Below are 26,104 nucleotides of genomic sequence, written 5' to 3'. Positions count from 1 at the left end.
CATGTAACCAAATATTAGCACTGCTGTATGTATATTTTTGACCCAGCAGATTTGATCACTTTTTCTGTTAACCCATAATAAAGTCATGAAAGAACCAAACTTCATGAATGTTTTTTGTGACAAAGAAGTATCTGTTCCAATCACTCTATCAGAGAAAAATCAGACTTGTAGAAATAACGGGGAAACTCAAGAGAGCCATGACATTATGTTCTTTACAAGTGTATGTAAACTTTTGACCACAACTGTATATCGCTATCGACATGTGAAATGACTTAAAACGCGATAGTAGATTTTGGCCATATCGCCCAGGCCTCGTTTAGAAAAACACTGAAAAGGACTCCAATGTCATGATTTCTGTTTGAAACTATACAACCGTTTTGGGAATAGATCATGTGACTGTTTTCCTGCGCTGACTGACCTTGTGTCCACGCAGACATGTGACGAGCCGTCTCAGTTCACAGAGAGACCGAGGCCTCAAGGATCGTCCCCCGTCGAGGAGTATCCTGAAACCGAAAAATACGCCGACGGTGACAAAGAGGTACGCAGCACCGACACACAAAACGAACCAGGTTCACAGGGAGAAACCAGGTCAAGACAATCAATCAGAGAACCTGTTTACGTGCATATAAATAACCTGAATATTCAGTTAACATACAAACAGCTTTCTGCACAACTTTTCATTCAAGGTAAAACGTGGTGAGAAAATGATAAAGAAATGTTCATTTTAAGGGTGAAGTATTGCTTTAAGGAGTTATAAAATGATCACCATCCACTCATTTTAGATTCTTTTATATAGATGTGTGGATATCCTTTGTTCTTTTTGGCTCTTAAACACAAAATCATGTGAATTAAATTTGACTTTCTTGAGTGCACAAAACAATAACTTGAACAACTAATCAATGACCCCATTACATGCATTAGGCTCTGTATTTGTGTCCAGTCGACAAAGTATGGTGTTCGATGGGCTTTCTGTTTTGTTTACTGCTGCATATTGCAACATTGATCAAGACTCAGCTACTCCCATGTATAAAAGTTTGCGTATTACCGTTTACTCTCAGTGCAAACTCTTTTCAAAGCTTTTTTTGTTTGAATAAGGCGGAAGCTCTGACTGCAACTGTAATCTTTTTTTTTCAGTGTGATGTTTAGTTAGAATTCAATTTTCTTCTATTTTTCTTTTAGTGTGATGCGGAGCATGACCCACACCACAAAAGTGGGAGTGGAAAGAAAACTAAAAAGTCTGGGCTTGGGTCCATGTTTGAAAAGCGTTCAACTTCAAAGATGAGCAAACTGAAGGTGAGACATTCCCACCTTCTCCTCTCTGTAGTGTCTGTGAATGCCTTCGGGCTGCGTGAGAGCAGCACAGCTAAAAGGTAAAATGATTTGATCCTGTCTATTTTGATTTGTGTTGTGTTTTGTGCAGGAAGATCACAGCCCTGAATCTGGAGTGATAGTGAAAACAGCCCAAGATGGATGTTCAGAGGGTCTCGTTTATGGTGGAGGGGGCAGAGAGGGAATCTTCATTAAGGAGGTGGTACCAGAGTCACCTGCCTCAAAAAGTCTGAAACTGAAAGAAGGTAAAACTTGCAGTTGGAAATGAGAAACAATTATAGCGACAAAACTAATTTGATTGTGAAAAGTGGGATTAATGAGGCTATAATTGGGTCCATTGGACAATCTATGGTACCTTTAAATCTTGAGTTGTATGTTGTTGTATATTTTCCAATTTTAGAATTCAAAATCCCATTACAAATATCTACTACTAACATTTTTGCCCATACAAATGTCATTACCTTAATGTGAAGAAACTTGCAAAGTGACAAATTCATTCTCATAATTTTTATTGATATAATTCTCCTTTATCAGACAGACCCTGACAGCCTTCTCATCTGTGCCCTTCTGAAATGTTTTGCTCTTCTTTACGTAGGTGATCAGATTCTGAGCGCCACTGTGTATTTCGACAACGTGTCATACGAGGACGCCATTCAGATTCTGGAGCACGCTCAGGGTTACAAAATGAAGCTCTGCTTGAAACGCAATCCAGGCATCACAGAGACTGAATCAGCACTCGAATCTGACGTCATCCCTGTAACTATTTTCATGATGTCAGACTCTTTGTGATAAACAAAAAAAATGTTTTGGGGATAGAAATGACGTTTCATTTTTTTTGTTGCTCAACAGGAGGAAGACGTCTACGTTCCAGAAATGAGGGAGCAAGGAAAAACCAAAAGGCGCGGTGAAGCACGCATTTCATGGCCTAAGTTTCCCTCCTTTGGAAAAGGACGCAAGTCCCGCTTTACAAGGTCTCACAGCTCCTCTGAGGCTGATGAGCAGAGAAAGCTTGAGCTCAGTCCCACTACAAGTGACACAGAGTCCCCGATAAAGTCTCAGGATGCTCTCAAAGGCAAGAAAAAGCATAAAATAAAGCTTTCTGGTTTGACAAAGAGAGGCCGCATAAGTTCATCTGAAGACCAGGACACAGACGCACCAACATCTGCGCAGATGCTTTCGCCTGAGTGCCTTGAAAGCCCCTCAGGGGAAACACCTCAAGTATACGTGACAGAGGATCTGAAAGTAGTGGAGGACTTAAGACGTGATCAAGAACTGACTGAACCTCAAACTGTTCAACACAAGGTGGAACTCATCACTATAGCTAGCACTTTGAAAACAGAAGATCTAACCGTGGCTCTGGCAGGTCAAGAAAGTCCCTCTGGTATCAAGTCCCCTGATGGAAAGAAGAAGAAGAAGAAAGAACTGTCTCAATTAAAAATAAAAATTTTGGGGAAGGATAAATCGCACAAGAAAGATGCAAAAGCAAAATCGTCACCAAAACGGCTGAAAACAATGGGGGCAAGTATTGAAACAGCAGACCAACCTGAAAATGAAAAATCTGATGTCATCCCAAGTTTTGAATCACGCACAAAACTACAAGGAGATCAACTTGCACTTGATGCCAATACCCAAATAATCGAAAGGAGCGTACCAAAGGTGGAACTGGAAATATCTGACGTTGCATTATTACAAAAATCTCCACAGAAAGGTGAAGAGAAAACAAAGAAAGGCAAGGACATTAAACAGAAACAAGAAGCAAAGAAAGATCCAACATTCAAACTGCCTAAAGTAGGCTTTAGTGACATCGCCAGTGAGGAAACAATCCCAAAAATGAATGTAAATTTTGAAGAACGCACAACTAAAATTGAGCAACTTACAACTGAGGGTACAGAAGTGAAAGAAGATCCTTTTGAGCTACTGTCAAAAAGCAATCTTTCCAGAACAAAACTTCCCAAACGTGAAGACATTGAGATTCCAGGTATGGAGGACATGTCTAAGAGGACCACAGCCAAAAGAATTAAAGAACCTAAAACTGTTTTTACCGGACATTATGAGGACATTCAAGCTGAAACTGTGCAAATGTCAATTGATGTTGACAGCGTGAAAGAAGCAGTTTCAAAATTGCCTGGATTTAAGCTGCCTAAAGTTGACACAAGTGGCATGCCTATTCCTGAAGAAATTACTGTGATAGACGCAAATGCACAAAGAATATCGGTGAAAACACCCACTAAAACAAGACATGAGGCACACTTCAGTAAGTTTGAAGCAACTGCCTCTCCAGAAATCTACAAGACAACAATCAAACTACCAAAGATCACACCTGCTGATTTAGCCTCAGAAGAACTTTTAATGGTGACCCAGGTAGATTTAAAAAAACCTGTAAGGGAATACAAAGCTGAGCCAAAACAAAGCGACGAAGAGGTTTATAAACGAGAACATATCATAATACCTGGAAAAGAAAGTTCACAAGAAGTAGCCGTTCTTCAGACACAAGGAACACAAGACAACGAGGGCATCAAATCTGATTATATATCTGGAGCAACTTCCAAAACAAAGAGGGCAAAGATAACAATGCCTAGCTTTGGGATTGCAAAACCAGACATAAAAATCCCTGACATTGGAATTCACTTGCCAAAACAAAATATCTCTGAGCAAAATGTTGACAACATAAAAGGTGAAAGGACTATATTCCTCCAAGAAGTAGAAATAACAAAGACTGAAACAAGAAACAAGATTGGAGGAGTCACATCGGATGTCAAAATACCTGAAATTGATGGCATTGAATACATTGATTCAGTAGATGGTTCACCAGTCAAAAAGGACGGCGGCTTTAGGCTTACAGGTTTTGGTGTCAATCTTAATGCTGACAGCCCAAAGGCCGACATCTTCTGTACAGATGTCGGCGGTGAGGTAAAAATTGTTGAAGCCAAAGAGCAGACATTCAAACTGTCCAAATTTGGAGAAGGAACTCCAAATATCAGCGTAAATGTGCCTGATGCAAATAAGGACATAAACATTGATGGAGCTGAGATAAAAACACTTGACAGGGGGGGAAAGGGTGGCAAGTTCCATATTCCGAATCTCGGCATGTCCATGCCAAAGGTGAAAGGACCTCAAATTGACTTAAGCCTATCAAAACAAGAAGTAGATGTAACACTACCAGAGGCTGAAGTCAAACTCCCAGAAGCCCCGGACAGTGACGTTACTCTTGGAACCATAGACGTTTCCAATCTAGAGCAAAAGATGGAAGTTGAAAAACCTGAATTCAAAGTCAAACCTCTGAGGACTGAAGGGGAACTTGATGGGCAAGGAGGCAAGTTTAAAATGCCAGAATTTGGTGTAAAAATGCCAAACGTGTCTGTGGAAGTATGTGATATGGACAAAGATGTCAAAATCGATGGCGCTAACATTGATAGGCCTGCAGTTAACATTGAAGCACCCAGTGTTGACATTGAGGGTCCTTCAGCAGATATGAAAGCAATAGGAACTGATCATGAGGGCAAAGGAAGCAAGTTCAAAATGCCACATCTCGGGTTCTCTATGCCTAAAGTCAAAGGGCCTCAACTTAATTTAAGTTCATCAAAGAAAGATGTAGATGTCACACTGCCAGAAACCAGTGCTGAAATCAAACTCCCAAAAGTCCCTAAAATGGATGCCAGTCTTGGAAAAGCAGAAGTTTTGATTCCAGAGGCGAAAGTGGAAATTCAAAAGCCTGATTTAGCAATGAAACCTTTGCAAAGTGATGTTGAAATTGATGGGCAAGGAAGAAAGTTTAAAATGCCAAAGTTGGGAATGTCAATGCCAAAAGTTAAAGGGCCTGAAATACACTTTGGCTTATCAAAGAAAGATGGAGACGTGACACTTCCAGAAGTCAAAGCTGAAGTAAAAGTACCTGATGCTCCTAAAGTTGATGTCAGTCTTGGAAAAGCAGAGGTTTCTCCCCCAAAGGGAAACATGGAAGTTAAAAAGCCTGATTTAGAAATTAAACCTTTGCAAAGTGAAGTTGAAATTGACGGGCAAGGAAGCAAGTTTAAAATGCCAAAGTTGGGAATGTCGATGCCAAAAGTTAAAGGACCTGAAATTAACTTTGGCTTATCAAAGAAAGATGGAGACGTGACACTTCCAGAAGCCAAAGCTGAAGTAAAAGTCCCTGTACCTGAACTGAAAGAACCCTCCGCTAAGGTGGAAATGAAAGCTCCTGAAATAAAAGTTGAGGCAAAAGGCACAGAAGGATCACCATTGAAATTTAAGATGCCGACGTTTAAACTACCGAAATTTGGAGTTGGTACTCCAAACATTTCTGTAGAAGTACCTGATATGGACAAAGATGTCAAAATCGAAGGAGCTGATATTAATATTCCTGACGAAGGTTCTGCAGTTTACATTGCAGCACCCAGCATTGACATTGAAGGCCCTTCAATGGATATGAAATCTACAGGAGCTGAACAGGACGGGAAAGGAAGCAAGTACAAAATGCCACATCTTGGTTTCTCCATGCCAAAAGTGAAGGGACCGAAAATGTATTCAAGCCTACCAAAGAAAGACATAGATGTCAAATTACCAGAGGCAAAAGTTGATGTCAAACTTCCTGAGATTGATCTTGGAAAAGTAGATGTTTCAATTCCAGAGGCTAAGATGGAGGTTAAAAAGCCGGAAATGGAAATGCAGGTTGTGCAGACTGAAGATGAACTTAAAGAAAAGTTCCAAATGGCAAAGTTTGGAATCAAAATGCCAAAAGTAAAAGGGCCAGAATTTGACTTGAGCTTATCAAAGAAAGACGTTGAGGTTAAACATCCAGAAGCCCCTAAAATTGATGTCAGCCTTGGAAAAGCAGAGGTTTTGATTCCAGAGGCAAATATGGAGGTTCAAAATCCCGAAATGGAAATCAAACCTTTGCAGACTGGCAGTGAACTTGAAGGACACAGTGGCAAGTTCCAAATGCCAAAGTTTGGAATCACAATGCCAAAAGTAAAAGGACCTGAAATTGATTTAAGCTTCTCAAAAAAAGATGTAGATGTGACACTACCAGGGGCTAAAGCTGAGGTCGAACTCCCAGGAGCTCCAAAAATTGCTGTGGATATGAAGCCACCAGAGTGTGAAGCAGAAATAGATGGACAAGGAGGCAAATTTAAAGTGCCAAAGTTTGGAATCTCAATGCCAAAAGTAAAAGGACCTGAAATTGATTTAAGCATATCAAAGAAAGATGTAGATGTGACACTACCAAAGGCTAAAGCTGAGGTTGAACTCCCAGAAGCTCCAAAAATTGCTGTGGATATGAAACCACCAGAGTGTGAAGCAGAAATTGATGGGCAAGGAAGCAAGTTCAAAATGCCAAAGTTTGGAATCTCAATGCCAAAAGTAAAAGGACCTGAATTTGATTTCAGCTCATCAAAGAAAGATGTAGACATCTCATTACCAGAAGCCAACGCTGAAGTCAATCTCCCTAAAGTGGAAATCAAAGAATCTTCTGCTAAAGTGGAAATTGAAGCTCCTGAGATTGAAGCTCAATCAAGCAGTATGAAGGGATCACCATCAAAATTTAAAATGCCAACATTCAAATTTCCCAAATTTGGAGCTGCCACTCCTAATGTCAGCACTGAAGTACCTGATATAGACAAAGAAATCACAATTGACGGAACTGATATGCACATATCTGTGCCACACACAGATGTTGATCAACCAGAAGTTAAAGCAGAGGTCCATCTGCCAGACGTTCACGTCAAAAAGCCCTCAGCTGGGGTTGTGATAGAGCAACAGCCAGGTGTTGAGGTAGATGCAAAACTGAAAAAGCCAAGGTTCTCACTGCCAAGATTTTCTTTCTCAAAACCAAGTGTTAAGGCCCCAGAAGTTGATGCCAGTCTGCAGGAAGTGAATGCTGCGATTCCAGAGGGAAAGGGGGAAGTGGAACTACCTGAAGCAGAAGTTGAAGGAAGCAAGTTTAAAATGCCAACGTTTGGCATCTCAATGCCTAAAGTTACAGGACCTGAAATTGATTTTAGTTTATCAAAGAAAGATGTAGATGTCACATTACCAGAAGCCAAAGCTGAAATGAAACTCCCCAATGTTGAAGTCAAAGAACCTGAAGTGGAAATTACAGCTCCTGAGATCAAGATTGGGACAAAGGGTACAGAAGGATCACCATCAAAATATAAGATGCCAATATTCAAATTACCAAAATTTGGAATTGGTTCTCCAAGTGCCACCATTGAAGTTTCCGACAAAGACGTAAAAATCGATGGACCTGACATTAAAATTCCTGAAGAAAGTCTTTCAGTGGACATTGCAGCACCCAGCATTGACATCAAAAGCCCATCAATAGATATTAAAACTACAGGAACTGAACATGAAGGAAAAGGAAGCAAGTTTAAACTGCCTAGTCTTGGTTTTTCTGGCCCTCAAATCAAACGGCCTGATATTGATTTAAGCTTATCAAAGAAAGATGTAGATGTGACTCTACCAGAAGCCAAAGCTGATGTCAAACTTCCTGATGTTGAACTGAAAGAAACTTCTGCTGAAGTGAAAATTAAAGCTCCTGAGATCAAGATTGGGACAAAGGGTACAGAAGGATCACCATCAAAATATAAGATGCCAACATTCAAATTACCAAAATTTGGAATTGGTTCTCCAAGTGCCACCATTGAAGTTTCCGACAAAGACGTAAAAATTGATGGACCTGACATTAAAATTCCTGAAGAAGGCCTTTCAGTGGACATTGCAGCACCCAGCATTGACATCAAAAGCCCATCAATAGATATTAAAACTACAGGAACTGAACATGAAGGAAAAGGAAGCAAGTTTAAACTGCCTAGTCTTGGTTTTTCTGGCCCTCAAATCAAACGGCCTGATATTGATTTAAGCTTATCAAAGAAAGATGTAGATGTGACTCTACCAGAAGCCAAAGCTGATGTCAAACTTCCTGATGTTGAACTGAAAGAAACTTCTGCTGAAGTGAAAATTAAAGCTCCTGAGATCAAGATTGGGACAAAGGGTACAGAAGGATCACCATCAAAATATAAGATGCCAACATTCAAATTACCAAAATTTGGAATTGGTTCTCCAAGTGCCACCATTGAAGTTTCCGACAAAGACGTAAAAATCGATGGACCTGACATTACAATTCCTGAAGAAAGTCTTTCAGTGGACATTGCAGCACCCAGCATTGACATCAAAAGCCCATCAATAGATATTAAAACTACAGGAACTGAACATGAAGGAAAAGGAAGCAAGTTTAAACTGCCTAGTCTTGGTTTTTCTGGCCCTCAAATCAAACGGCCTGACATTGATTTAAGCTTATCAAAGAAAGATGTAGATGTGACTCTACCAGAAGCCAAAGCTGAAGTAAAACTCCCTGATGTTAAATTAAAGGAATCTTCTGCTGAAGTGGAAATTAAAGCTCCTGAGATCAAGATTGCGACAAAAGGAAAAGAAGGATCACCGTCAAAATTCAAGATGCCGACATTCAAATTACCAAAATTTGGAGTTGGTACTCCAAGTGCCACCATTGAAGTGCCCGACAAAGACGTCACAATGGATGGAGGTGACATTCAAATTCCTGAAGAGGTTCTTGCAGTTGAGATTGCAGCACCAAGCATTGACATTAAAGACCCATCATTTGAACATGAAGGAAAGGGAAGCAAGTTTAAACTGCCAAGTCTCAGTTTTTCTGGGCCTCAAATAAAACGGCCTGACATTGATTTAAGCTTATCAAAGAAAGATATAGACGTGACTCTACCAGAAGCCAAAGCTGATGTCAAACTTCCTGATGTTGAACTGAAAGAAACTTCTGCTGAAGTGAAAATTAAAGCTCCTGAGATCAAGATTGGGACAAAGGGTACAGAAGGATCACCATCAAAATATAAGATGCCAACATTCAAATTACCAAAATTTGGAATTGGTTCTCCAAGTGCCACCATTGAAGTGCCTGATACGGACGGAGACGTCAAAATCGATGGACCTGACATTAAAATTCCTGAAGAAGGCCTTTCAGTGGACATTGCAGCTCCCAGCATTGACATTAAAACCCCATCAATAGATATTAAAACTACAGGAACTGAACATGAAGGAAAAGGAAGCAAGTTTAAACTGCCTAGTCTTGGTTTTTCTGGGCCTCAAATCAAACGGCCTGACATTGATTTAAGCTCATCAAAGAAAGATGTAGATGTGACTCTACCAGAAGCCAAAGCTGAAGTAAAACTCCCTGATGTTAAAGTAAAGGAATCTTCTGCTGAAGTGGAAATTAAAGCTCCTGAGATCAAGATTGCGACAAAAGGAAAAGAAGGATCACCGTCAAAATTCAAGATGCCGACATTCAAATTACCAAAATTTGGAGTTGGTACTCCAAGTGCCACCATTGAAGTGCCTGACAAAGACGTCACAAAGGATGGAGGTGACATTCAAATTCCTGAAGAGGTTCTTGCAGTTGAGATTGCAGCACCAAGCATTGACATTAAAGACCCATCATTTGAACATGAAGGAAAGGGAAGCAAGTTTAAACTGCCAAGTCTCAGTTTTTCTGGGCCTCAAATAAAACAGCCTGACATTGATTTAAGCTTATCAAAGAAAGATATAGACGTGACTCTACCAGAAGCCAAAGCTGATGTCAAACTTCCTGATGTTGAACTGAAAGAAACTTCTGCTGAAGTGAAAATTAAAGCTCCTGAGATCAAGATTGGGACAAAGGGTACAGAAGGATCACCATCAAAATATAAGATGCCAACATTCAAATTACCAAGATTTGGAATTGGTTCTCCAAGTGCCACCATTAAAGTGCCTGATATGGACGGAGACGTCAAAATCGATGGACCTGACATTAAAATTCCTGAAGAAGGCCTTTCAGTGGACATTGCAGCTCCCAGCATTGACATTAAAACCCCATCAATAGATATTAAAACTACAGGAACTGAACATGAAGGAAAAGGAAGCAAGTTTAAACTGCCTAGTCTTGGTTTTTCTGGGCCTCAAATCAAACGGCCTGACATTGATTTAAGCTTATCAAAGAAAGATGTAGATGTGACTCTACCAGAAGCCAAAGCTGAAGTAAAACTCCCTGATGTTAAAGTAAAGGAATCTTCTGCTGAAGTGGAAATTAAAGCTCCTGAGATCAAGATTGCGACAAAAGGAAAAGAAGGATCACCGTCAAAATTCAAGATGCCGACATTCAAATTACCAAAATTTGGAGTTGGTACTCCAAGTGCCACCATTGAAGTGCCCGACAAAGACGTCACAATGGATGGAGGTGACATTCAAATTCCTGAAGAGGTTCTTGTAGTTGAGATTGCAGCACCAAGCATTGACATTAAAGACCCATCAATAGATATTAAAACTACAGGAACTGAACAGGAAGGAAAAGAAAGCAAGTTTAAATTTCCAAGTTTCAGTTTTTCTGGGCCTCAAATCAAACGGCCTGATATTGATTTAAGCTTATCAAAGAAAGATGTTGACGTGACTCTACCAGAAACCAAAGCTGAAGTCAAACTCCCTGATGTAAAACTAAAAGAATCTTCAGCCCAAGTGGAAATCAAAGCTCCTGGAATTGATGTTCAGACAAGTAATGTTGAAGGATCGCCAGCAAAACTTAAAATGCCAACATTCAAATTACCCAAATTTGGAGCTGCTACTCCAAAGGTCAGTGTGGAAGTACCTGATGTGGACAAAGACATTAAAATTGAAGGATCTGGAGTGGATGTCACTGCACCCAGCATTGACACTGAAGGCCTATCTGTAGATATGAAAGCTAAAGAAAGTGAACTTGAAGTGTCAGGAAGCAAGTTTAAAATGCCAAAGTTTGGCATCTCAATGCCAAAAGTAAAAGGACCTGAAATTGACTTCAGTTTATCAAAGAAAGATGTAGATGTCACATTACCAGAAGCCAAAGCTGAGGTCAAACTACCCATTGTTGAAGTCAAAGAACCTGAAGCCATCATTTCAGCATCAGATGCACCAACAGTGGAGGTTGAAACCAAGATGAAACAACCAAATTGGACATTTCCAAAATTTTCCTTTTCAAGGACAGGTGGTAAAGCCCCTGATGTAGATGTCAAGCTTGAAACACCCAAAGTTGATGTCACATTACCAGAAGCCAAAGCTGAAGTTCAACTTCCAGATGTCAAAATAAAACAACCGTCTGCTACAGTGGATATCAAAGCTCCTGAGATTGAAGCTCAAACGAGTAATGTTGAAGGATCACCATCAAAACTTAAAATGCCAACATTCACATTCCCCAAATTTGGAGCTGCTACTCCAAAGGTCAGTGTTGAAGTACCTGATGTGAACAAAGACATTAAAATTAAAGGAGCTACAGTGGATGTAACTGCACCCAGCATTGATACTGAAGGCCTATCTGTAGATATGAAAGCTAAAGAAAGTGAACTTGAAGTGTCAGGAAGCAAGTTTAAAATGCCAAAGTTTGGCATCTCAATGCCAAAAGTAGAAGGACCTGAAATTGACTTCAGTTTATCAAAGAAAGATGTAGATGTCACATTACCAGAAGCCAAAGCTGAGGTCAAACTACCCATTGTTGAAGTCAAAGAACCTGAAGCCATCATTTCAGCATCAGATGCACCAACAGTGGAGGTTGAAACCAAGATGAAACAACCAAATTGGACATTTCCAAAATTTTCCTTTTCAAGGACAGGTGGTAAAGCCCCTGATGTAGATGTCAAGCTTGAAACACCCAAAGTTGATGTCACATTACCAGAAGCCAAAGCTGAAGTTCAACTTCCAGATGTCAAAATAAAACAATCGTCTGCTACAGTGGATATCAAAGCTCCTGAGATTGAAGCTCAAACTGGTAATGTTGAAAGATCACCATCAAAAATTAAAATGCCAACATTCACAATACGCAAATTTGGAGCTGCTACTCCAAAGGTCAGTGTGGAAGTACCTGATGTGGACAAAGACATTAAAATTGAAGGAGCTACAGTGGATGTCATTGCACCCAGCATTGACACTGAAGGCCTATCTGTAGATATGAAAGCTAAAGAAAGTGAACTTGAAGTGTCAGGAAGCAAGTTTAAAATGCCAAAGTTTGGCATCTCAATGCCAAAAGTAAAAGGACCTGAAATTGACTTCAGTTTATCAAAGAAAGATGTAGATGTCACATTACCAGAAGCCAAAGCTGAGGTCAAACTACCCATTGTTGAAGTCAAAGAACATGAAGCCGTCATTTCAGCATCAGATGCACCAACAGTGGAGGTTGAAACCAAGATGAAACAACCAAATTGGACCTTTCCAAAATTTTCCTTTTCAAGGACAGGTGGTAAAGCCCCTGATGTAGATGTCAAGCTTGAAACACCCGAAGTTGATGTTACACCAACAGAGGCCAAAGAAGAAGTCCAAGGACCTTCAGGGGTGATTTTAATAGAAGAGCCACCTGCTGCAGAGCCTGATGCAAACTTGAAAAAAACTAAATTTTCACTACCCAGATTTTCTTTTTCAAAGTCAAGTGTTAAAGAACCTGAAGTCAGTGCTGAGCTTCCACGTGTTGATGTTTCTCTTCCAGAGGGACAAGTGATAGTAAAGCAACCTGAAATGCAAATCAAAGCTCCAGAGCTTGAAGCTGAACTTGATGGGCAAGGAAGCAAGTTTAAATTTCCAAAGTTCGGCATTGCTCTACCAAAAGCAAAAGGACCTGGAGAAGATTTAGATGCATCACAGGAAGATGCAGGTATCACGTTGCCAGAAGTTAAAGCAGACGTCAAACTCCCTCAAATAGAAGTCAAAGTTCCCTCAGCTAGTGTGGAAGTCAAAGCCTCTGAGACTGAAGCTAAGTCAAAAGATGTTGGAGGATCACCATTGAAATTTAAAATGTCAACATTGAAGATGCCGAAATTTGGAGCGGCTACTTACGATGTCACCGTAGAAGCACCTGATGCAGACAAAGTAGCTGAAACTGATGGAGCTAAACTTAAGAAGGATGTTACTGTCAACATCAAAGGTCCGAGTTTTGATGTTAAATCAGATGTATCCCAGGCAGCAATAATAGATTCTGAAACACCAAAGACTGATACCGACGCTGTGGGTCTTGGCTCTCCAAGTAAATTCCAACTACCATCTTTTAAAACGCCAAAGCTGAGTTTCTCAAGACCCAACCCTGAAGATGAACATGTCCCTGTTGACACTGAATGCAAAGCAGATAAACAGGAAATGAAAGTTGAGCCAAAAGAAGAGAGTAAATCCCCAAAAGTGACTTTTACATCATTTGGTGAGATCCTCAGGAATATTGATGTTGAATTTGATGTTCCAAAAACATCAGAAAATCTTGAAACCTCAAAGGAAGTTCATGAAACAGAAGAACCCAGTGGAGAACAGTTACAGGCAAGGGAAAAGGAAACAAAGCAAGATGCTACCAAAAGTCCAGAGAGAACAGGCTGGTTTAAATTCCCCAAGTTTGGCCTGTCCTCCCCATCGGAACCTGCCAAGATCCCTGAAAGAGACGAGCGTAAGGATGAAAAGAGCCCAGCAGGGGAAACAGTGGATGAGGAAATAAGCCCCACCTGTTCTGTGCAGTCATCAGATGCCTTTGCTGATATTAGCTCCGCGATGACAAGTGAGCATGGTGGCCTTTCCTTATCTTCTCCAACCAAGGTTACTGTCAAATACTCTGACCCTTCTGCTGCTGCAGGACTTGGAGAGCTGCACAGTAACATTATTACTTCCACCACGAAGACTGAGCTGATCTCGGTTGAGCCCAACTTGCCTGAGAAAATCACCCTTCTGTCATCCGGAGTTTCATCTTCGTCGGAGGACACGCTCAGACTGGAATCAGGAAAAATACACGTCATTACATCAAATATTCAAGCGACCCCAGAAGCACAGCATGCCAAGCTACTAACTGCTGTCCAAATCCAATCGGCTGGAGGCCTTCCCCGAGGATCAGAGGCTAACGAAGCTGCATCGTGGACTATCGAGGATTCACAAAGCGGCAGGACAACGGTCTTCGAGAAGCATTTCGTTCGGGAAACATCAAGTGAAAGAAGTGAAAGCAAAGAAACAATTGTTATTACGAAACAAATCACACGTAGGTTTGACTCTTCTGAGCCCATCTCAGGTGAGACAGCTTCATCCATTCAACGACTGAGAGACTCTGTGCACTCTGACAAAATGAGGTTCTTTGACGGAGCCGACGAGTGAAATTAATTTATGTAAATGATGTCTGAAGATACAATCCCTCATTATCCAGCCTTAGTGGTCTGACAGTCAATGTGACAAAAAGGTGAGATTTAAAAACTTGCCAATCACAGGAAAGACTCAGCCAGGTGTTAACTTTAATCTCTGGCTGCATGTTGTTGACCTATAAAGAGATGCAGTAATGTAATTCACTGATACATTGTCAATAAGCTGTGTAACTGAGTGCCCTTACTGCAAATTATGACAGGACTTCACCAAATATCCTTGCTTAATATGGCACAGAACTAGAGTAAGCCATGTCTTCTGTTTATCAAAACTTATAATATATTTGTTGTTTCATAGTTTTTAATGTACAACACTGATACATGTGCTCTTATTTGTCAGATGATAATCACCAGTGCATTTGATTTAAAAAAGTTTATCTGAACGTGACCGTTGCAAAAATCGTTAAATGTTACTGACATTCCAAAATATGTTTACAATAATTTCACTGTAAAGTTGACAGTAGAGAAAACCTAGAATAGAATAGGGCCGCATATGACCGATAAATGAATATGTACATGTATCACTGAGATATATTCTTGTGGCTGTAGCTCAAATGTAAAGAAACAATAACAATGTTGAAACGAAAGCGCTTATGATCAGACACAGCAAGTGTACTGCTGCAACTATATTTTGTATTAATATTTTGCTTAGAACCTAATTTGCTACAGGAAAAAAAATATATCAACAGTATGTTCTCTTATAATATATCACTGTACAAAGTGGGACAATTAAACTGGCTGTGTAAATAGCTTTTAACGATCTCTGGAGTTTCATTTGATTACTGCTCCTCTGATGCATTGTGTTTGCAAAGTTATGCAAAATAAATAAACATTATTATATGTAAACCTGTGACTGGAGCTGATGATGACGGTTATGTTGGCCCGGAGTTAACCAGAATGTTTGTTTCATTTTGATTTACTAGAAAAGTATTTCAGCTCAGAAAATGTCAAATAAACACATACTATGGTAACACCCGTAGTGGAAGGTACATTAGTACATAAGTACATAAGTACAATGTTGAGGCACTTGTACTTTACTTGAGTATTTCCATGTAATAAATATTCTACTTTTTACTACACTACATTTGAATATATTATGAATACAAAATACAAATCAACTAATAAAGTATGAAATATAATTGCAGATTAAGCTACACAGGAGTATATAACTGATGATAATTAGCCCCACTTTTACCAGCTACAATATTAAACTGATGAACACGTGAACGCATCAATAATTATGATCAGATATGATTTAGAAATGGGCCATTCTGCATAATGAGTGCTTTTACTTTGGGTACTTTGAGTATATTTTGATTACTGAAGTTACATTTTTTTGTGAGGATTTTTACACTTACTTAGCATTGCTGCATTTCCTTTAGTAGAAGATCTGATTGCCTCTCTTCCGCCACTGGTATTGGAGAACTCCTGAGTGATGATGAGATGATTTAAAAGTAACGTTACATTACTCAACGTGAGGGTATTATGTCATGACTTCAACACACTGTCATAGGATGTATTAATACACATATTTGCACACTAGAGGGAGACACAGCTCACAAGTATATATTTGCTATCACTGTGTTCTTTGGAGAACATTAAAAGCCAATTAACATTATCTGTAACACTAACACACGATGGAACCTCTTAGTGCGTAATTGTTATTACATAAAACAGGCTTATAAATAGAGATGACATCTTGGTGTGTCTTTAAATTCAAGTTTTAGGATATAAAACGTGGCTATTTACCTGACAAATTCAGCTATCTACTACCATCGTTAGCAAATTTAAAATCATCAACGGCTGCTCTAATTATGTGCTGCCTTAAAGTGTTCCTCGTAAATCCCAACTTCTAGGATAACAGCTTCATGAGCCCTACTTGCTCGGGGAATTCAATTAAGGTCGAAGCTGCAACACGTTTATTGATCGCTTGTGTATGGATTCAGACCGTTATCACCTAATTAGCATAATTTTGCCTCGTAACACACAAATGCACCACAGCTGAAGGCATAGATGTAGCTTTCCTTCAAATTAAAAGCACAGTTTATCAGTCGTAAAAAGTAAATAGTAGCAGTACTATATTTACCGCACTCAAGTAATGCAAAATGATTAGTTTTACTTGTGGTATTTGAAGTATCTTTTAAGCCAGGACGGGAGTATTGCTGCACTTTTGTTTCCGATGGTGCATGAACGCAGCACCGGTCCCCGCTCCACTGCGCATGCCTCTGAACACCGATATGAGCGGAAAAACTTCACCGGGAGCCTTGCGCGCCCCGCCGCCTGTCGCCCACAACAGCCCGCATCATCATCATCATCATCATCATCATCTTCAGCACCACCATCACCATCATCATCATCATCATCACCAGCAGCATCAGTGTGATGAAGCAGCGGAGGACGGAGACCTTCCTGCTCTGAGACACTGGATCAGCCCGCAGACAGGTATGGAGCTTCTTTATTTTATTCTAAGCACTCTGGAAACAATCATTCATTTCAAACACTCAACTCAAATCTTTTTATTATAAAACTAACTGAATGACTGATGAGTTTAATCATTTAAACTGCAACATTAGAGGTTTGGAATAATTCATCAGAAAAGCTGCTTCACATTGTGGGCTTTTATTTCTGCACTGGTGCTGCTCAGTGTGTGGGATTAGAGGTGTAGGTGTAGCAGAAGCTGTGTTTTATACAATGCTATTTAAATGTATTAATAGTACCTGCTACCTGAAGCAAACTGGCAACCTGTTGTGTGTGTCATGCAGGTAAATCTGCGCTCTAAAAGTGTAAACATTTGTATTAAAATAAATCAAGTTTATGAGCCATTTGAGCAAAAAAAAAAAAAAACAGAACAGGAAATTTGTCTAAATGAAACAAAAACAGAGCAGTGGAACATTTCTCAAGGCTGAATGGTGAGTAAAGAAGAGTATCACTATATTTGGACATGGATTTCATTTTTATTTCATGTCCTTGGGCTGTAAAAAAAACTTACTGGATCTAACAGAGGAAGCTGGATTTGAGGAGGTGGTGTTGCTGCTGGCTCTGATTTAGCAGCAAAATAAATAAAAAAATGTTTGAAGTGCAGATGGGGCGATAAGAGAAGAGAGAGAGAGAGAGTAGAGCGGTCACTCTATCAATATCCTGCAGCTGCAGATATGAAATAGTGGCATTAAACTGACTGTTGAGCAGCAGGCTGCTCCTTTAACTGGACCGTCTCCACCGTGATGAAGCTCATGATGGACGGACCGAAGAAGAGGAGGAATTTTAATCCGTCAGGTCACACCAGATGCACATCTTTCATCTGAAGAGCAAACAGTGAGATGGAAATGAGACCGCACGAGGAAATATTATCTGGAGATTTAGTTGTGAAAATAGATTTTCTTTTTTTTTTTTTTTTTTAGTAGGTGCAAATATCTGGCTTCAAACTCAAGGCTGTGATGCTGCAGTAGGTCAGGGGGCTCCTGTGGGTTTTTGGCTTGTACAGTTGCTGTTTTTTGGCTGCGACTCACAATTGTTTTCATTACTAATTCATCTGCCAGTTATCTATCAGTCTATAAAATCAGAAAACAGTGAAAATTTGCATGTTGAAATGTCCCAAAAGCCAACAGGATTTCTTCAAATGTTTTGTTTCATTCAACAAACAGTTCAAATGCCCCCAAATATTCAGATTTGTATCCATAAGATAAAGAAAACTAGCAAATAAACACATTAGGAAACTGCAATTTGGTCGTTTTTGCTTGAAAAAATGACTTAATCAATGAATCTATTATCAAACTAGTTGCTGCTAAATATTCTGTCGTTTGACTTATCAATTAATAAACTTATCATTACAGCTATAGTTAATTCATACAACAGATATTAATGAAAATACTGTCAAATGCTGAAACAAATGTTGGATTAAACGATTAGTTAATCAACAAGGAAGTAACTGATGACGGTTTTGATTTTCAATTAGTTGTTTGAAGTGATTTATCAAGTAACCAACTCAAACATTTGTTGGCTGCAGCTCTTTCATAGCATTATACATAAATTACTTTTCAATTTTTTTGACTATTAATGACAAAAAAATCTGCAATTTTAAGACATATTGGGCTCATTGCGATGGTGGCATAAGTACTACTGTAATGTAGAATTTTTAGAAAGCTAGCAAGCTAACATGGACGTAAACAATGCACAGTTTAGAATACATGCAATAAACACACATAATGAGTTTTGCTGAGAAACAACGGATGGAAACATTACTCTTGTTTGTTTACATGAAAACTTCACAGTGCACCTTTAATATTTCTAGCTCACAGCTCAGACATCCGTGTGATTTTTGTGTGTAATTTTAGAATCAATTTCAGTTGTCATGTCAGAATAAAAATATTGATTTACTGCCTCAATTGAGCAACATCCAATAACTCAAGGACCAAGAAATCTTCTTTTAGGTGGCGCGACGTTAACACAAAGAAAATCCAATTATAAAGAAGACACATTTCACACTGTGTTGAACCCTTCTCAAGATTCAAACAAATGCAAGATGCCGTAAATTGAACCACCAGCTGAAACTAGCTGAAACTGTAAAGGGTCTCGGACAACCTTGTTCAGAACTAATGGCTCAAATCAGACGTTGTTATTGTTCAGCTGGAGAGAGAGAGAGAGAGAGAGAGAGAGAGAGAGAGAGAGAGAGAGAGAGAGAGAGAGATAGAGAGAGGCGTCACGCCTGGCATCATCATTTAACGTCTGTTATGCTTCAGTGGAAAAAGCAACTTCTTCTTCAGAGATCAGACCTGAATCACGTGTTGGAGCTCCACCGGGCCTCTTTCTCCAACGGCCTCCTCCACGAGACCGTCCGCAGTGAGAGGACCACCACGAGCCTCTGATGGAGGGATGGAGGCGGCATCGTCTCAGCTGCCTGGAGAAGGGGCAAGAAAGCGACTCACAGAGAAGTCTCACAAAAAAATATAAAAAAAAATCAGCTGGCGGACTCGCTTGTGCGATCAGGCAAAGTGCACTACTCAGACAATCAGAGGCATACAATCTCAATCGCATCGTCCCCATGGCAACAGCAACTGCCCGTGTGATTGTATGGAAAGTGGTGTTTCTGATAACTTGTCACATGCAAAAAAAAAAAAAAAAGAAAGTCTGGTGAGCAGAAGACTGGTGGTGCTGGCTGCTGGCAATATAGATTTTCAAACATCAGTTAAAGCTGCTTACATTGGTTTCTCTTTGGGATGAACCTACCAGATGGCAACCTTTGGTTCTAAAAAGTGAAGCCAATGCTGAAGTGGCTTGAACCTGCATTCTCTCTAGTGTCCATCAGGGGGCGACTCCTCTGGTTGTATAGAAGTCTAGTCTAAAATGACTCTACTTCTCTCTTGATTTATTCCCTCAGTAAACATTGTAAACATGAGTTTATGGTCTCAATCTCTAGTTTACAGTCTTCTTCAATACAGCATGATGTTCATTTAGTACATTATGGAACATTTTGAGTCACACAGACCATAAAGCAGGGGATGCTTTAGGGGCGGGGCTACACAGTGATTGACAGGTCTCTACCATACGGCGTCTCTTCGTCACTCCTCCTCAGTCCAGATATGGTCACTTCCTGTACACCGATTGCAAAAAAGCAAAGATGGCGACGGCCGTATTCCAAGATGGCGCTGCCAAAATCGCAGAACTCGAGGCTTCACAACGGTAGACCACAAACCAACGGGTGATGTCGCGATGACTACATCTACTTCTTATTTACAGCCTATGTATTGGTCCGTAGTCAGAAAGAGTTGAGGAATGATATCCTGCAGTGTCAGCCAGCTCACACACCAGAGTCACTTCATTGATTGCTGATCACCAGCATGTGTTTCCCTCCAGGATGACCGAGGTGATGAACTCTCTGGAGCCCGGCACGGAGGACTTCAGCGGGGGTGGAGCTGGAGCAGATCAGGCCGCAGTATCCTTCCAGATGTGTGTGTGTGTGTGTGTGTGTGTGTGTGTGTGTGTGTGTGTGTGTGTTGAAATGATTTCAAACCAGTCCTGGTTTAGTAGAAAACACACAGTGGTGAGTCACAGGAGCGATGAGCAAGAGTAAAATGTGGGTTGACGTGACGAAAGTCGTTAGTTGGACTCAGTCCTGCTGGTATGTTGAGTTATTTATCATCTACTACTGTTTGATTGATTTGATCAACGTAACGTATCATCAGTAAGTGTAAAGACTCACTCACTCATGCTTTATTTTAGGATGACGATGTTTTGTGTGATAAATTCTCCCAGTTTCTGTTTTTCACTTTTCAGTCTGATATCTACTGAAATTGACTTAATTTGCTGAAAATGGCTCAAGAAAACTACAATGAAGTGGACTGGAAAAATATGTTAGCACTGATTTGGAGGTTTGCAGGTCAGAACATTTAGGCTTCCAGCTTAAGTTTAATTATTTTATTTTTTTTTAGATTCAGGTCTCCCATACATGTGTAAGAGGCTTTAGCTTTTAGCTTCTTTGTACAAAATCTCAGCTTTATACATCCTTGTTCTACCAACGATGACTTTAGATACAAGTTTAATTAGAAACAATGAAAGATAACATCACCTGCATAATATGCACATGTCTAGTTCAAAGAGATCAAAGTCAGAGAAGTCCAGCTGTTAATCTTTCACCTGACACACCATTTTCCTAATCCGGTTTTTACCGCATTGTTGTTCTTTCACATGCGCTAAGAGAGATTCCTCAAATACTGTAACCCCCTTCAGTTGAACCTTACATGAGTGTGAAACAGATCTTCCCGGATACCCATGAAAGGTATCCAAAGCTGTCCAAGAGGCTTCCCTCCATCGTGGTCGAGCCGATGGACGGAGCCGAGGTGGAGAGCGGCGAGCTCCGCTGGCCGCCGGACGAGCCGAGCTCTCCGGACGCCCGAAGCGAGAGGCCGAGTGCCGACGAACAAACTGCAGGTGAGGAGGAGCGTGAGGTCACCGAGGGCTTGTTTTCCTTTTGGTGTGTGTGGCCAAAGTGGAAACGCTGACCTGGTTTCATTTGAGTTATTTGGCTCATTTAGATTCAAAGTGGACAACTACAAAGGACTTATACACTCAAGTCAAAAGTAGAAGAAGTACTCTGATCCTGTACTTAAAGGTCCAGTGTGTAGCATTTAGGGAGATCTACACTGATCCTACCATAAACTCATGTTTACAATGTTTACTGAGGGAATAAATCAAGAGAGAAGTAGAGTCATTTTAGACTAGACTTCTATACAACCAGAGGAGTCGCCCCCTGGTGGACACTAGAGAGAATGCAGGAGAAACGTGGAAAGGAGCCTCAACTAGACACTCGATTTTTAAAGAGATCTCAAGTCAAAACAGTTTGGAACCACTGGTTCAAAGTCTAACAATGTATTTTAATTCATAAGCTTATATGTTATTTATTTCTTTCATTTAAGATCATAATCTGCAAAGTAACTTGTAACTCCAGTCGTCAAATAAATGCAGTGGAGTATAAAGTCGCAAATCCATGGAAATACTGAAGTACCCTCATAATTATACTAAAGCTCAGCACTTAGTTAACATAGCTAGTTAGTTTCCACCACCGGCTGTGTTCACCCCGTCATATAAACAGCTGTCCTTTGAGTGTCTCTCCAAACATGAGGAGCTGCTGGCCTTCATGAATTAACATCCGTCTCTTTAATCCCATAAAAGGTTATTTCCTGTAAAGACTTCCTGTAGTTCCTTTAATGCTAATGACTCGCTTTGCTGTCACCTGAACCAAAGGACGAAAGTACAGTGACGCACCGTGGCACAGAAATGTGACGATGTGCATCGCTGAGTTGAAAGATGAATTGTTGTATCTCGTCAGTCTGATCGTTTGTCTCCCAAACAGGACTCTGCTGGAGTCTTTCAATTCAGGATGAATGCAGTTCTCCACTTCGGGTGAATCATTAGAGCGAACACATTTTCACCTCAGTTCATTTGTCCAGTGTGGATCTGCATCTGACTCTTGAGGACCACTTGACGTTGTGAAATGCAGCTGAACAGCAGAACTCAGCCCATTTGGTGTTAGAAAATTGGTATTTGTGGCCAACAAAGCTGTTAGAGACTATTAGTCCACTTTATTTTGAAGTGGAAATTCTCGCGAGACAGTTTTTATTTAGTTTTTTAAAATCTATTTATCTAATCTTATCTAATTAAAGATATGGGGCCTGTGATTTACAACGTGATTTGCAAGATAATTTCCCCTCCTATGGTTTTTTTACATAATAAACTAACCAAAACACACTGCATAATTTGCATGCAGGAGGGTTTGCAGGACTGTATCAACATTGTGCAAGAAACATTCATTTGTGAAATGTGTTGTTGTCGTCGTTTGCAATCGGAATTCATGCAGAATTCGTACAGTAAATTTATTTCTGATCCAAATCCATCTTAATAAAAGTCCAAGAACGAATGGTGATGGATCGCCATGACATTTTGTACAGATAATTCATGTTCCCCAGAGGAGGAATCCCACTGACTTTGGTGATCCGCTGACGCTTCCTGTAGCGCCACCATGAGGTTGACATTTGTTGTTTTCAGTAAAATATCTCCACAACTATTTGATGGATTACTATGAAGATTAGTAGACATTCATGTTCCCCAGAGGATGAATAACATTCCAAAATAGACAGTATTTCCACTAAGCTGTTTACGTGGCTATTGAAAATTAATATTCCACTGATATTCCTGTTTACGTGCAGCCATGCATACTCTGGTTAACGTTACCGGTGGTGTTCGATTGTGAGAAAACACCGTCCCTCTTTCACTCCAAAGAATGCTCCTAAAACCAGACTAATATCAGCACATCTTATGGCTTAATCAAAAAATTCTCCATTCGGAATAAAACCTAATTTGGAATATCCAAACGAAATATGATGTTTACACGACCCAAATTTGGTATATTGACATATTCAGATTTATAGCTGTGTAGTGGCCATTTGTCCGAAAAATGGGCCACTGATGCATCATGGGAAGGTATTTTACGCAGGTAAAATATTTCATTGTCGCATTTTTTTTCTTCCTAGATGAGGACCAGTCGAACGTCGGCGCGGACGAAGAGGCTTCAGGGGCGGAGATGCAGGACTCCAACTGAACAAACTCCCCTCCTGCGTAATCCACAGTTACTGTGAGTGTGTCCAGACTTGGGTGAATGACAAAGAGTCTGATAGAAGAACACGTTGCATTGGTAGAAAGATGACGGAGACTAGAGAGGGTAGAAAAACAGATTCCCAAACCCCAGCTCGCGGGGGGCTTGGAGCCAGAGTGGTGATGGAGAGTTTTTGTTTTTGTGTAGGCTTCCTCTTCCTCTTCTTCTTCTGATGATGATGATGACGGAGGTTGTTCTGACAGCTTATAAAGATCAGCTTCAACCTTTTCCAGTTTGCCTTTTGGCTATTTTCTTTTCACGAGAAGCTGCCTGGAAATGAACAAAATACACTTTAACTTTTGGCAGCAGACGTGTTTTCGATGTCAGAATTTAAACACTTAATCTCCAGATTAAATACCCCCCCCCCCATCTAATATGACTGTTGTTACATTCCCAGCTTTGTGATTGTGATATTTTTAATTTGATGAATTAAATGTTCTCTGGCTCCAAGCCGTCGCCGTCCAGATTCTCACAATAGATCATCTGATCTGGACAGATGTTTTTAAATGCTGTTTAGCTCTTGTGTGCCATATTACTACTACTACTACTACTACTACTACTACTACTACTACTTCTAATGGTAGCTGCTGTACTTTGTGCACAGTTTTTACATTAACTCTAGATGTACATGACATCACTGTATGTTTAGTGCTGACTGCTGTAATTTTGGTGATGCTTGGTCTCACTTTGTAATAGTAGCTGCGGTGTTTTAACGGACAGTATTTGAGTAAGAAAGCCTTCATCACTTTAATCGATGTTATTACGACACATTCTTTAATATATTATGATATGTTGTCTTTGGTGTTCAAGGGAATGTGATGGTGTTCTGTTTTACTTATTGGAGCAATATGTTCATTTAAAGGCAGTCCATTTTATAGCCAGTATATTTTAGACGTGTGTCGTTTGTCACAGACATGATCTTTTTTAAAGTACTGGAAGCCTAAATTATTGCACAAGTAATAAACATTTTCAAAATTCTTAAAACGCTCTATGATTTAATTGTACCTGTGGTTTGTGAAGTTTAAAAGGAAAGGGGAGGTCTGCTCTGATTGGTTGAGATTCGTTGTCTCCTATAAGTGAAAAAGTTGAATGACTATAGCGCTTCAAGTACGGTGGCCCAGAGGGCTTAACGCACTGCAAATTAACACAACATCTGCACCTATTTCACAACACATGCAAAAAGCACAGACGACAACGGAAACTGTTTCCATGGGGACAATAAAAAGTGATGCACACTTGTCCAAATGCCTACTGCAAAAATGTGACCAGATGCAGGAGGACATCATGGTATTTTGGGCATAGTCCATGTGACTATGCCCATATTATATTATATTCTAAATCTTTTTCTGGCACACTAAATAATATGGTAGTGTGACTATTGGAGAGCACCCGGCGTGTTCATCAACTCTCTCTAGTTGCCGTGCGTTCAGCTCTCAGGACCAGCGGACTGAAGAGAGAGCAGCTGCTGCTTCTTTACATCTGCATCCAACACTTTTGTATATAGCTCAACAACATCTTTAAATTAAAGGACTCTGGATAGATAAATGGTAGAGTCATTTTCTCATAGACTTCTATACATCCAGAGGAGTCGCCCCCTGATGGACACTAGAGAGAATGCAAGTTTTAAGACATGAAGCGTCGGCTTCACTGGGCAGAACTGGAAGTGGCCTTCAAAAACGTGAAAACCTCTCTCTACAGTCAGTGTTTCGTTTTGTCCGTTTTCGTCTACTGTAGAAACATGGTGGTGCAACATGGCGGACTCCGCCTCCAAAGCTCCCTAACTAGATATGAAGGGCTCATTCTAAGCTAACATGACTCTTACTTTCAGGTGATTATACACTAATTAAAACATAGTTATGAATATTATATGTCTGCCAATAGATCCCCTTTAATGCGACACACTTAGCCTTTTAATTGGAGTGAAGTAAAAAGTACAATAAGGCCCGCTGAAATGCAGTAAAAGTATAAAGTACAGTACTTGGGTAAATGTACTTAGTTACTGGGGACCTCTGCTCTACTCTAAGGATAATAAATCGATTGATAAAAAACAAAGTTGCACTAACTGGACATCATAATATTAATCGTAGTATTTCATGGAAGACAAAGGCGCTCTTGAGTTCAGCTCAGCTGTGCTTCTTCTCCTCTGAGCTGGAGGCTGCTCCATGAATCCAAACTCTGTTCCTATTTTAGTTTCTGATTTATGTTTCTTTTCCTCACTGTAATTATTCAAGGAAAAGTAAACCCAGCATCTGCCGTACCCTCTGCTGCATGTCTCGCCACGGCCAAAGTACAGGAAGCATTTTATTTTTGTTAATGGTGTGGCTTTGTGGGAGTTTTATTCACAAATCAAACATGGACACATCGCAGCAGATGTTATTCGTGCTCTCGACACTTTTCACTTTTTATATGGTAATTCACTGAGAGGAATGGGAATGTTGTTTATATTTGTCCTGAAAAG

General features: G+C 40.1%; 2 protein-coding genes across 2 annotated transcripts; both read left to right on the top strand.

Annotated features, from left to right (window-relative positions):
- The first annotated feature begins 439 nt into the window (after positions 1 to 439).
- LOC137877941 (neuroblast differentiation-associated protein AHNAK-like) lies at positions 440 to 15,351 on the top strand. Its single transcript, XM_068718129.1, has 5 exons — positions 440 to 538; positions 1,180 to 1,293; positions 1,421 to 1,574; positions 1,925 to 2,085; positions 2,179 to 15,351. The coding sequence occupies exons 2-5, from the start codon at positions 1,252 to 1,254 to the stop codon at positions 14,458 to 14,460; spliced, it is 12,639 nt and encodes a 4,212-aa protein (XP_068574230.1). The 5' UTR covers positions 440 to 538; positions 1,180 to 1,251; the 3' UTR covers positions 14,461 to 15,351.
- A 1,402-nt stretch (positions 15,352 to 16,753) lies between these two features.
- On the top strand, positions 16,754 to 25,151 carry LOC137877729 (protein LBH-like). Its single transcript, XM_068717793.1, has 4 exons — positions 16,754 to 16,943; positions 20,352 to 20,430; positions 21,251 to 21,425; positions 23,525 to 25,151. Exons 2-4 carry the CDS (start codon positions 20,353 to 20,355, stop codon positions 23,590 to 23,592), a joined length of 321 nt encoding a protein of 106 aa, XP_068573894.1. The 5' UTR covers positions 16,754 to 16,943; position 20,352; the 3' UTR covers positions 23,593 to 25,151.
- The last annotated feature ends 953 nt before the right edge of the window (positions 25,152 to 26,104 follow it).

Source organism: Cebidichthys violaceus, unplaced genomic scaffold (assembly GCF_023349555.1).
Source record: "Cebidichthys violaceus isolate CVI_PGR_0920_01 unplaced genomic scaffold, fCebVio1.0.p SCAF_22, whole genome shotgun sequence".
NCBI lineage: Eukaryota > Metazoa > Chordata > Actinopteri > Perciformes > Stichaeidae > Cebidichthys > Cebidichthys violaceus.
This window is presented reverse-complemented; position numbering and strand designations above follow the sequence as displayed.

Bases quoted from the DNA above. Each gene is read 5' to 3' on its own strand.
- LOC137877941 (XM_068718129.1), top strand. From the start codon at position 1,252: ATGTTTGAAAAGCGTTCAACTTCAAAGATGAGCAAACTGAAG. The intron at 1,575-1,924 runs GTAAAACTTGCA...TTCTTTACGTAG, and splicing joins AAGTCTGAAACTGAAAGAAG to GTGATCAGATTCTGAGCGCC. The intron at 2,086-2,178 runs GTAACTATTTTC...GTTGCTCAACAG, and splicing joins TCGAATCTGACGTCATCCCT to GAGGAAGACGTCTACGTTCC.
- LOC137877729 (XM_068717793.1), top strand. From the start codon at position 20,353: ATGACCGAGGTGATGAACTCTCTGGAGCCCGGCACGGAGGACTTCAGC. The intron at 20,431-21,250 runs GTATCCTTCCAG...AGTGTGAAACAG, and splicing joins CTGGAGCAGATCAGGCCGCA to ATCTTCCCGGATACCCATGA. The intron at 21,426-23,524 runs GTGAGGAGGAGC...TTTTCTTCCTAG, and splicing joins TGCCGACGAACAAACTGCAG to ATGAGGACCAGTCGAACGTC.